The 13512-nt window shown below is 27.0% G+C and overlaps 2 protein-coding genes across 12 annotated transcripts; both read left to right on the top strand.

The window, feature by feature from the left end:
- The first annotated feature begins 3939 nt into the window (after nucleotides 1-3939).
- On the top strand, nucleotides 3940-5007 carry LOC137822840 (EG45-like domain containing protein 2). 2 transcript variants are annotated; one of them, XM_068627843.2, is made up of 3 exons: nucleotides 3940-4121; nucleotides 4304-4604; nucleotides 4870-5007. In XM_068627843.2, exons 1-3 carry the CDS (start codon nucleotides 4004-4006, stop codon nucleotides 4874-4876), a joined length of 426 nt encoding a protein of 141 aa, XP_068483944.1. In that variant the 5' UTR covers nucleotides 3940-4003; the 3' UTR covers nucleotides 4877-5007. The 2 variants fall into 2 exon arrangements, with proteins under 2 accessions (XP_068483944.1, XP_090151447.1); XM_090295321.1 differs by lacking the exon at nucleotides 4870-5007 and having other exon boundaries at nucleotides 3972-4121; nucleotides 4304-4608.
- A 3251-nt stretch (nucleotides 5008-8258) lies between these two features.
- Nucleotides 8259-11230, top strand: LOC137821413 (DNA-directed RNA polymerase subunit beta). Of its 10 annotated transcripts, none has more exons than XM_068625999.2 (7): nucleotides 8261-8509; nucleotides 8582-8624; nucleotides 8709-8864; nucleotides 9072-9167; nucleotides 9250-9327; nucleotides 9625-9734; nucleotides 10770-11230. In XM_068625999.2, the coding sequence occupies exons 1-6, from the start codon at nucleotides 8391-8393 to the stop codon at nucleotides 9709-9711; spliced, it is 579 nt and encodes a 192-aa protein (XP_068482100.1). In that variant the 5' UTR covers nucleotides 8261-8390; the 3' UTR covers nucleotides 9712-9734; nucleotides 10770-11230. The 10 variants fall into 10 exon arrangements, with proteins under 10 accessions (XP_068482097.1, XP_068482100.1, XP_068482098.1 ...); XM_090295171.1 differs by having other exon boundaries at nucleotides 8351-8509; nucleotides 8719-8864; XM_090295170.1 differs by having other exon boundaries at nucleotides 8354-8509; nucleotides 8714-8864.
- Nucleotides 11231-13512: the final 2282 nt, after the last annotated feature.

The raw sequence follows: 13512 nt of genomic DNA on the forward strand, positions 1-13512 counted from the left end.
ACATAAAAACAAAAGAAAAAGTCATGAAATATATCTATAGGAAGGTTGTGATCGACCTACGATCATACACAATACACACTATGAAGTTATCTATCTATTTATCTAGATATTTGGGATTGAGATTCTCAATTAACTGTTAATTAATGTGTAACTTCTTTTTCTGATGTAAAAATTGTAAATTCACGACACTTAATTTTTTGGATTAATAATTAATGTTAAATTTAATTAAATTTAATTTCCTTTATAAATTTAAATATTCATGCGACAAATAGAGTGAATTGTTCCGACATATACTCAAATCAATCCAAGTTATTTGAGATAACAAATAACTTTTAACGATAATACTAAACAAACTTTATTATTATATTATGATTATATTTATTATTATAATTAATATTAATATTTTTAATATTAATAATATTCAAATATTATTATTAATAACTAGTGGATAAGAGCACATGTTTATTCACATTTTCTACTTTTATTATTATTATTACTATTATTATTATATGTGTATTTGTATTTTTTAAATATCAAATATCACTAAGAAAAGATAAGGTAGAAACATTTTCTCTCATCAGCTATGAGTTTCAACCTACAATTTTAATAAGTAAGTTACAATAAAAAATATATTAAACAAATTCAAATTTATAGCACAATCAACATAATTATATTAAAGCAATCACTTCATTAAGATGATAAACTCTACTAACAAATCCTAAGAAAATATTTATTTTCTAATCTTTTTCCTTCTCTTTGCAACAAAATATTGACTCATTCTTTTAAAATAAATGTAGTGCAGTTTCTTTCAAATTTAATATTAACTCTTTTTTTAGTTTTAAATTTAAGTAATTGTAAAATAACCAAAATAAAAAATGAAATATTGATATAAGGATAAAATAGAAAAAAAAAATTATGTATAACTAAAAACAGTTATAATAGATAACCTCCTTTATATTTAAGTATAGATATTAATATTATTTATATTATAACATTATTAATATTTTTAATATCATTAATTATTATATTAATGTTATTAATATTGTCAATGTTATTAATACTATCAATGTTATTAATATTAATAAGTTTATTAATGTTATAATATTATTAATAATAATATCAACCAACTTCAATCAAATAATATCGACCAACTATATTGAGTAGGTATTATCCACAAACTTTAGTCCGTAAGTAATATACATTGATTCTAATTCGTATGTTATATCCACCAACTCTAATCTATGAGTAAATTAGTAGGTAATTCTTCATATTTTTTTAAACTTTTATTATTATTATTTTAATATTTTTTTATTTAGAATTATTATTTATGATTTTTATTTATAATTATTAATGTTGCAATAATACTTTTGACATTATTAACATTATTCATATTATTTATATCATTAATATTATTCATATTATTAATATTACTAATGATGTTAATCTTATTAATGTTATTAATATTATTAGTGTTATTAATATTGTTAATGTTATTAATATTAATAATATTTTTAATAAAAATATTATTATTAATAGTAATTTTGGGTTTACTTGTAGATATATATTTGTGGGCAAAATTTATGAGTAATGTAAAATTTATTTATGGGTAAGATCTATGAAACTTTTTTTATGTAATTAATTTATGTGGTGTCATGGGTCGAGTTCGATATTGTTATAAACATATTGTCTACCAACCTGCATCTTTAGGAACATTAATAGAGTATCAGCGTGAATGAGAAGATCATGAATAATCAGTCTTAAATAAGAGACAATATTTATTATTGAAAAGGAAAAAAAAAAATCTAAGTATAAAGAGAATAAAAGAAAGATTTTAGCATAAAAGAGAGAATGTAGGAAAAAGATAGACAAAGGAAAAGACTTATATTTTTTACTATATTGATCCCACACGCTATTGTGTGAAACAATTTTAAATATTTAACTAAAAACATTTTTCTTAAAAATTAATTATATCAGGGAATTACAAATTATCTTGTATAAAAAAAGAAATAAAGAATTTTACGAAAAGGATATAAATGAGCATTTAAGAACGGCTTTAACTATTGAAACTCAGTACAGCACCCCTTTAACTAGCATTTAAGAACATCAGTTAATGGTCATAAACAGGTTCCTAAACATTGTTGCTCCACCTTCATACCTCTGCTAAGTGAACACGCCATCAGCCATCAGGTACCTCTCTCATCCTTCAATCTTATTCTCAAACTTATCATGTATGAGTAAAATAACATTGTTTGTTTCAAAAATCTATAAGCAAAGTTTCACATTATATCAGAACATGGTTCACAGTATAGGGAAATTAAAGCACAATAAGATATTCCCTTTTCTTCGTTTTATCCCAAATGGAAATGCATGTGTGTGTGTATGAAAGGGAAGAAAATCTGCAAAACGAAAACGACATAATAGATGGTTCCCTAAGGGTGATTCACAGCTTACAATCACAAATATTTGAGTCGGCAAAGGCAGTTATTAGGAGAAGGAGATGGGTCAAATTAAATTAAATATAGCAGGAAAACTGCGTCCCCAATATGGTTTGAAGTTTGTGAGAGGCATAGATGATTCAAGTTTGGAAAAACTCAAAGATTTACCTAATAGTTGTTCATTGTAATGGATTTCAAATATTTTTCTAGAAAAAGCATTTACTTATGCTAGGTTGTACAATTAATGTGGCTGTCTTCTCAATTTCACACTGAACATGGAATTTCTAAATTTAAATGTGTTCCCAATGTGGGCACTCATAAGAAAATGATATGTTGAACACTCTTCTATTATTGGAATTTCTTACAAATCATAAAATTATTTTTTGTTCATACCTGATTAATTAATTCAAATGTTGGGGTTTTTTTAGGTGCAATAAAGACACATTGAATATAAAATTTATTTCATTTCAAGTGTTTGTTTAAAAATCATAATTTTTTACTGAATTTCGAACACTTACATCAATGTATAGCTTAATTTACTAATTTAGCTCCAACACCTTGTATATATTCACATTTATGCTCAATTTTCTTTAGTTAGTTACTATAAAATAAATAAATATGCTGATAAAAAATAAAATAAAATAAATAAATATATTGTAAAAAAAAAATTGGCTGTCTAACAACATGTCCATAAATTTTATAATTATTTTGGGATCTCATACTTTGACATTCATAAAAATTTATACCACCACTCTACAATCACTTTTATTAATATATAGAGTAGTTAAAGGAAATAAAAGAAAATGTGGGTTGTCAAAATAGTTTTTTCCAATTACCTTTTATGTAGTAACTGATTTTTAACATATATAGATTCATACCAAAAGTCATATAATAAATATAAATTTAATTTATTGAATACAGTATATTATATTTTATACATTTAAGGTTTAAAGTATCGTTTTAAGTTATTTATATTATGTAATACTATAATTAATATATTATAAGTAAAGATAACTGTTAAATAACATTTAAAACTATATTTATAAGCTAGTTTTAATATGTAAAATTTTATCTTAATGCTATTTATACATAGTACTTTGAGTAAATTAGTTTTAATATTTATAAAATTAAATAAATACTATATATAAACACTCATTTTGATTTTTTTAAAAGCTTTAAATTACCTTCATTTAAAACACAGTAAGGTTATACAACACTATGAATTAAGAAACGGATTAAGTTTCTGTCTGTCTTTCTCATATCTAAGAAGAAAAAACTATTTTTATATCAAATATCCTAATTAAAGTTAAAATATTTCAGAAAAAATATCACTAAATAAAGTAAAATTAATAAAATTATGTCTGAAAATAAGAATTTTTTTTTTTATATTAAGTATATATAGTATGATAATATACATCATAATCATAATCAAAGTAATGAATGTTAGGTTGACGCCGTTATGCTGACCACTGACTACATAACCCTAATCATAATTTATTACTACAAATATATTGAAGAACTTGGCCTAAAATATTTGGCGCATTCCTTGATTTTCTGATGCAGCATCAATGTCTCAGCTTCTTCCTTCCACTTCCTCCATTTGCCTCCTACTCCTCTGCACTCTCTTCCTCCACCACTCTTTAGCTGACCTTGGCACTGCAGCACGCTATGGCCCTCCCTTTTTGCGTAAGTATATGTATATATGTGTATATATATATATATATATATATATATATATATATATATATATATATATATGCAGGACTCAATGTTGGTTCAGATTAAACTTTCATAGGAAACTTTGATGATATCTGCCAAAATAAAACGTGTTAATATTTGGGCTAATTGTGTTGAGGTGACACTTGCAGCCACTGCATGTTTCGGTAGAGACGCATCACAGTTTCCGCCGAGTAACTTCTTTGGTGCTGTTGGGGAGGGTTTATGGGACAATGGTGCCGCATGTGGGAGACAGTATCAGGTGCGGTGCATCAGTGCTGCAGTTCGCGGAACTTGCATTACTGGGCAGATGGTTCAGATAAAGATCGTTGATCGAGCGCAATCATCGGTTTCTAGGCCTTCTTTAGAGGGAACTACGTTGGTCCTCTCCTCCCAGGCCTTTCAGGCCATCGCCAATGCTTCTGCATCCTTCATTAACGTAGAATACCAACAGTAAGTCCTCTTTTGCCTTTTTCATTACCATTACTTTATTCTCAACATACATGTTTCGTGTTGGTTTTGTTTCGTGATGACGTTTTCTACCTACGTATCAAGATTAGACGTTGAAAAGTCAAATGTTGAGTGCTGCTGATGACTTTCTTACCTGCAACAAAATTAATAATCATAATTCTAGAATCTTTGATTGAATGGATAATTGGTTTTATCTATTTGGAGTGAATAATCTCTGACTCAGAATTCCTACTTTGTCCATTTGCAGGGTCTGAAAACGGGAACCTATGCTTTCGATTACATTACTTGTTGGCATATATAGTTACTCAGAAAATTATTCTCTGTAATGATTGCTAAATATGCAGATGAAGCTGCATTTATATTAATAATGGTAACTGTTTGATGAGATCTGCGTCGATTTTGTTCGTGTAACGAGGTTATCCAAATTTGGTCGACTTTAATACTTTCTCTGATATTCATTATAGAAAACTTCGAAGGATTTATATTTTTTGTTTAAGGGCCATTTTCAAAATTTGATAATTTTAAATATTCATTCTTTTTTTATCTATTTTTTAGTTAGTTGACATATATTTGTTGTGATATAAAAATAGAAGTTTAAATAACAGAAAAATTTATAAATATTTTATTTAAATTAAGTTATTTTTTCTTAATATTTTTTTAAACATAAAACAATTTAAAAATTCGGAGAAAATACAAAATTAAATTTAATCTACTTAAAAATGAGTTTTTTTAAAGATAAAACTAACTCGAATCATGTCAAATAAGGTCAGGTAGTTTAGTTTTGATCTTTTTATGAAAAGTTAACTATGTTTTATGAAAATTTAAACTCTTATATATATATATATATATATATATATATTAGAGAGAGAGAGAGAGAATCTTAACTTAATTAGAAGAAAACGAGAAATATACGTCAACATAGTTAAATTTATTTTTAGCTATAGCAATCATAATTCAAGGATCAACTAAAGTTGTCATGTAATTGAATATTCAGTATTTATTCAAATCACAAAGAAAGGAACAGTCATAATTCAAGGATCAACTAAAGTTTCCATGTAGTTGAATATTCACTGTTTATTCAAACCACAAAGAAAGGAACAACCATAATTCAAATATCAACTAAAGTTTCCATGTAGTTGAATATTCATTATTTATTCAAACAACAAGAAAGGAGGCTTATCATTTGTTGTGTCAAATGGTTGTAAAGAGTTTCCTTTTAACTATTTAATCTATATTTTAACAAATTTAAACTTGTAACGTATAAATACCTTTTATTTTTAAAAATATTAAACAATAAACATGTTAGACACATTAATACTACATAAAAAACACATTAGATGAATTTGTAAATAGTTAGCTCCAAAGTTGGATGAGGACTTTATTATATGTAATATGTTGTTTGTGCTTTAAAATCACCCTTGGGGCAAGCGGTTAGAAACATCTAATCTAAGGTAAAGCTAGATGGAAGATGATTCTTGCCATTATAATATATAATGTATGTAACATTAAAAAAATTATGCAACAATAAATAAATTGTTTTTGTGTTAAGGATGTTTGGTTCTATGTATAAAGATTATAACATTATTTAAATGCTACTCTATTTATTTATTTATTTTTACTGATAAAAAAATAAAAACAATAAAGTCAAACACAAACAAATTACAACTAATATTCATTCCAAACACAAAACTCACTTAACTTTCCCATTCACACCAAAAAGTCTTTGCTCACTTCGATACCAACTTATTCCAATAATCACAAAACCATTTCAAAATAAAAAACTTTAAATGTACTAAATTATCATAAAACTTATCTTTAGGTTGAGGGTTTTAGTTCCACATAAGAACTTTTATCTCCACCTAAGACAACATTTCTTATGTACTATACTTACGAACAACTTCTTAGTTACCTTCCACTTCCACTTCAACATTAGAGACCACATTTTGAAACAAGTTGTTAACTATTAGGACACAAATGAGGGACCAAAGTTAGGGCTCGTACTTTCCTGCAAAAAGAACAAACTCGAACACTAACTAAGTTTAACCTGTGCACCACTTCTCAATGAGTTTCAAAGATCCCAATCGAGTGTCGAATAAAGAAATGAGAGAACACTTTGCCTTGTATGATTTAATCAAGAGACTTTGAATTTTTAGACCTTTTGTTTTAGAATGTTGGGTTAGAGGTGTTAGTTTTTTTTTATGTGTTTTTTTTTTCGGTCATTGTTGGCCTAATGTTTTTTTTTTGTTCTAGTAGGAAGTTTGTAGCAAGCTTATGAGGGATGTGCTATTCGGTTTTGTACAAGGGTTGGACCACTCTTGAAGTGATTTCTATTTATTTATTTTTTTCTTACTGATAAAAAAAAACACTATAAAACACAAGCTCAGAATATCAGAGAAAAGGGCGAAAATTAAAATGTAATGTAACTTTAATTTACACATGTCAGTAAAATATAATTTTAGTGTTTATTTTTTAATCCCAAAAGTTTATGCAAACTAATATATATATTTTTTTACCACTTTATAGTGTTAATTTAGCAAACAAATATAAATAAAACATCGTACACTACCTAGGTAAAAAATATAATTGAGCACAAACAAAAATAAAAATCACACATTTTAATATGATAAAAATGAAGATATTATAAAAAACTTTAGAATATTATATATGTCCCTATCCGCTTAAGGTCTAGAATGTCAACGAGTTCGAGACAACTATATGTCTTTCCTAACCGAACCTTCATTGTCATCAATGACTAAAACAATTTAATCAATGAACCTTAAATGATGAACGACTATTTATGAAACAATTAATACCATTTATATGATTAATCCAATTGTCTCATAATCTATAAATATCCGCTCTTTAAGAAGTACAAATTGTCTTATCTTATACTCTTAACTCTCTCATATTGATCAAACTTGTAATCTTTGTGTTCCTACTCACTTAAGTATTGGAGAGTTTTCAAGTGGGCCTTCCTCTTTTATCGGAGAACAACTAAAAGTTCGTTCCTAATGAACATCCTATCCTTATCGAGTTACACTCCTTCAAGTTTATTTTTTATAGAAACAATATATTTTACTTCTATACAATTTAAAAAAATTATCATTTTAGTATGATTTTTCCACAAATTTATTAGAATTGATAAATTTAAAAATATTAAAATAGTAGGTAAGGTAAGTCGTGTTTAGAAGAAAGCACGATTTTCCTGGTTCAGAAACACGAATTTAGTATGAGTTGTTTTTTAATTACAAATGAAAGTCATATACCAAAACCACTATAATTTTTGTATAACGTTATTGGATATAGGAAAATATTTTTTAATAATAAATTTAATAATGTTATTTATTTATTCATTGTTTACAAAGTTCAAGATTACGATTATTGTTTACTTACTCTTTTATGAACGAGATCAGGTGTTTAGAACTTGTCTAATAATGATAGTTTTATAAGATCCTAATAATTGTTTGGTAATTTTGTTAGAGTCACTTACATAGTTATAATTAATTATATAATTATAATTTTGGTAGCTGAATGTGTAAAAAATATTTAATTATGTCCTATTTAAGTTTAAATGAACTATTTTATCATTAAAAAAATACTTTTTTTTTAAATACCGATTTAAATCAGAGATTATTTTCAAAATAATCTTCAAGAAACCAACAGAGACCATAGACGTCGTGTTCAGAAGTTTGAAGAGAAAAGCCTTCATCTCAATCTTCAATTTTCTTCTTCTTCTTCTTCTTCCCTTTCGTATCAGAGCGTTGGACGATGTCGTTTGGGTCCTCTCTCTTGTCGCATCCGCATTCCGTTCGATTCTTGTTCAACAGCAAAGGAACCTCTCGCTTCAAAGCCGCTGCCGAAGTTCCCGATTTCCTTTCCGAGGATTGGTACCTATTCTTCCTCACTGCAATCCAATTCCATTTTATTCTCCAATATTCCAATTCGAACAATGCCTGCAGGTTCAAATCACGCCAAAAAAGACCATTTGGTCCACGATTAGATGTAATAGTCACTATCCACCACCGCTTCTCCTCTTCTCCTTCCTTTTTCTTTCTTCCTTTTCTGTTAAATTAATGTTTGGTATAGTTTAGTGCAGAAGATGCGGTGCATTACCAGCTCGAAGCCTTGAAGAATAACGATCAACCTCGTGAAGACTATGGAATCGAGGTTATGTACAGGTTCGCAGGATTTGATCCTTTTGAAAGGTCTACCTATTTTGGGCCTTTCTTTGATTTGGGCCAGGTTCGTTCTAAAATTGTGTTCTTCTTTATGCAGTGAAGTTATATTAATGGTAATCTTTTATTAGTTGACTGTGTCAAACTTCTGTATACACATGGCATAGTCATAGTCGTTAAAGTCCATTAATAGATACTTTACTGTTATTGAAATATTTGTATGTTGAAAATTGAAATTCATGCTAAACAGTTATACACACCTCTGCATGTGCAGTTTGAAAGGTTTAGGCGTATTTTTCACCATTCTACTTATCGAGTATTGCTAGGTCACAAGGAGAGAAAGATCATGAGCACTTTGTTTGTAGAGGAGGTAGAATGCTTTTTCTTCTTCAGTTTTTTTTTTCAATATTATCATAAAAAGCTGATGTTATGGAGTGATGAACTTCAAACAGAACAAATACAAGCAGCGGGTTTGGTTTCGTGGAAGTCGACCAGAGGAAGAGGAGATATTTCAATTTACAATGGTTCAGGTTTGATCATGATTTCTTCGCTACATCGTATCTTCATAGTCATGTTTGTGAGGGATTTAATCTTGTGTTTGGTTCATTTTGTTTGCAAAAATTATTGTTTATTTTTGTTTGGAAAATAAGTAATAATAATACGTAGTTAGGCATTTTGTGAACTGTGGATTGCTGCAGGAGTATTCAATTTTGATAGTTCTTTTCTTAATTCAGTGATAGATGTTTGAATTATTGTGATAGATTACTACTTAATTAAGCACAACTATGTATGTATCTGATGTTTGTTTGTTTGTTTGTCACTGGCAGAGAGTTGGTGGATGCTGGGATGGTTACTGGTTGACGGAATCTCTGCTTCACGACACTGATACATTTGCTGGTGGATTAGCTTATTAAAAATCGTCTAATGCAGGAATCAGGTTCATGAGATTACTGTCAAAAGCATGAAATGATCTGCAATCACTATCCTAATCTGTAAAATTTGTGTAGATATACATGTAAGAAATTCAACTGTTAAAATAAGGGATGTGTTGAATATGATTGGTCCTCGCTAATCAAATGTAAGAAATTCTTGTATATTTTACTGAATGTTGCTGGAGATGGCATGTGCACACCATCACGTGCGTTTATCTTAATACACTGCCTGATTCATTTATTTTACAGTATGGTGCAAAATTTGTTGGCCATGGTTAATCAAACCGCGAGTTATATATTTTCACCTTTTGGAATTAAAAGATTTTATTATTGTATGACATCAATAGAAATTACATCTCGGAACACCAAGTATTTACAAAATTTGTTCCTAGATATTAAGATTCTTTTGTTTCCAATTGCTTGCCCAAAGACACAAACAACTGCGTGAGGCGTAGTCTTTTTTATGGTTCTACTAGCAATTCAGAAACTACATCTTCTGCTGTTTGGTTGTGTGAAGACGGGTCAAAGATGGCCTTGTTAACCAACAAGAAACCAAACAGATGCAACTAACTACAACGACACCATTCAAGTTTATCACTTCTCTAAAATACAACCAAAATGATAGTTTTCAACACATTTCACTTTCTTAGAATGACAGGTTGGTTTTAAATTTTAGTTAAAATTCAAGATCAACATATATCTAAATTCAAATTAAGAAAGGCTCATAGCCAAATTATAATCAAGATTTCAAGATGACTTAAGCTAAAAATGAAGCCAGTCATTATTAAATTCTGCATTTTACACCAGTAGAACAAGGGTAAAACGCGAGGACCATTGCAAGTGCAAAAAATGTGGGGACCATTTTTAGTTGAGTTACATGATATATAGTTCCCTAAATCAAAGCCATCAGTGACAGGATTCTTGGAAAATAGAGAGGAATTTTGAGCATGTGACAATGCACAACCACTTTCAATTATTTGTATGCTAACCATATATACATATATATAAATCAATTCTAACATATCCATATTGTCATGCAGGTAGTGGCCAAGATGAAGGTCACATTCGCTGGCACTAGACAGTATCATAACAACATATCCCAGTTGTGATTACTAACTTGTTGAATACTTGGAACTAACAATGAACACAAAAGGGACTTGAGAAGGGCACAATCTCTACCTAAAGGGTGTAAGTATACAAATGATGTGAGACAGGAGGAGAAAAGATCATTGAAATATATGTATGATGAAAAGGCAAAAACCAGAAGAAATGAAAGACAGATGAAGGGAAAGCCTTGAGGCTGATTAAATCACCAAAGAAAAAAGGAACAGATTTTTGAAACCTGCAGGTGGGCCTAGGGCACGAATGTATTCTAGCTAGCAAGGTCTGGACCCGTATTTACACTATTCACCGTTTTTGTTAATAGTTTTAAGGTAAAGGATCATAGTTCACTCTAAGGTAAGAAAAGCCTTCAAATTTAAACAAATACTTAAAAAGAAAACTATACTTTCCTCGCTCTAAACAAATACTTAATATAAAATAATTATTTAATAATTGGAAATAATAAATAAAAAATATTTAAGAGTTGAAATTTATATAAATTAAATAAATAATTAGTGTAAAAATATTACTGTAAATATTATTAAAAAGAGAAAAGATAACATTTTTTTAATATAATAATTTGTTAACTTATTTCATTTTTGTAAGAAATTAAAAAATTACTATTATATTGAATATATTAAATAAATAAAACTAAGATAATAATTGAGAATAGAAAATTTAATACAAAATCTTCTAATATACTAATTTTTCTTTTTGAAATTGTAAGAAATAAATGTTTATTATTATTTCATGAAAAATCAAGTATATATTTATTAATTTTTATATCTATATTATAATGCGTGCTTATTTTCTAACTTTAGTCATTTGAAATCATGTGTTAATAATATAGTATTTATTATTTTATTTTAAATAGGAAAGATTTAAAAAGAAATATTAATCAATTCTTAAATCTTTATAACATCGGGATTAACAGTTTTTTAAGAAAAAAAAATAAAACTAAAATATCAATAAATAAAAAATGATACTCAATGCAAAAAATAATAATTTTACTATTAATAAACATCTTTAAGAAAGAATATAAAATTTACTTTCAAATTGGTAGAAAGGTAAAATTTTAATATAATTTCGTTATCTTAATTCTTATTTCTTTCTAACTTTTAATACTATTATTACAATTTACACGTAAATATTCAATTAAATTTCTACTATAATAATAATAATAAAAACATAATAGATGAATATATTGTATAACAACTTTTCTATTATAAAAATCATCTCTCACATCACCTCTTCTGGACTTTTTATACCAATATTTTTATTTTAGTTATTATCAAAATTTTATCTACCAAATTTAAAATATAATTAGTCGGTAACTAATACTTTGATGGATAATTAAATATTAATTACTTTAAATATTAATAATTTAAATACTAATTTAGGAATTTAATTAATATAACTAATACTTTCACTACAAGAAAAATCATGAAATATAAACCAATTTTAAAGACAAAAAATAATTAGTTATTATAGTGACTAAATTAGAGACCGACTATTTTAGAGACTAAAAATATTTTTAGTTTATAAATTAGTTTCTATTATTGTTAAATGGTTTCTAAATTGCTACCAAATTTATAATATAAATAATTGGTAGTTAAAAACTTGGTAACTAATTAGATACTAATTTAGAAACTATTTAACAATAGAAACTAATTTAGAAACCATCAATAATTTAATCTCTAAAATAGTCTCTAATTTAGTCACTATAGCAACTAATTATTTTTTGTCTCTAAAATTAGTTTATATTTCATGATTTTCTTGTAGTGTTTAATAGATATTTGAATATTAATTATTTTAAATACTAATAATTTAAATATTAATGATTGTTATAGTCTTTAAAATATTATATATAATGATTAATTACTTATTTTTTTAAATTAATTTTTATTTAATAATATTTTTAAGTAACTTTTTCACAACTATTATAACAACAAACAACAATTCTTACAAAGCCACACCTTTTTGCATCACTAGTACCATAAGTATATTAATAGATTTTGGCAATATGTGAGTACCCACCCCACTTATGAGATGTGCATGAGAATTAGTTGCAGTGAATATAATAGATGTGTAGGTGAAGTTACTATTTATAAACCCAGCTAGGTAGTGGTTGTCATCATAATAAACACAATCATAAATGATTGGAGCATTGGGACAGAGCCATGCACTTTACTACCATTCTTCATATTTCCCATCTTGATTCTGTCTCCCATTCCAACTTCCACACCATGTCCATGTACATACCACCCTTCTCTTCTTCCTCCTTTTCTTCTGCTTCTCACCTTACCTGTCATATTATTCATACCATCTCTCTGTTTTATAATCACTTCTTTATCATTCTGATAAGTCAACTTCACTATGCATTACCATATACACATAATTTTAGGTTTTATACTCAAATCTCTGCAAAAAATAAGAAGAGTATCATTTATCATAAATTTGTTGTTGGTCACCCTACCTGTCATATATATATATATATATATATAGAATATTTATAATAAAGTTTACGATTGTGATAATGAAATTTTATAATGAGTCGACCAGGGAATATAGTTGAAGTAAATTAATGTAATAAAAAATGCAAAACAGAAAATAATAATAATAATAATAAAGGTAGTTTGAAAAAAATATATTATTATTAAAGTTGAAAACAAAAATGTATTA

The sequence above is a fragment of the Phaseolus vulgaris genome, chromosome 9 (assembly GCF_051622355.1).
Source record: "Phaseolus vulgaris cultivar YP4 chromosome 9, ASM5162235v1, whole genome shotgun sequence".
NCBI classification, from domain to species: Eukaryota; Viridiplantae; Streptophyta; class Magnoliopsida; order Fabales; family Fabaceae; genus Phaseolus; species Phaseolus vulgaris.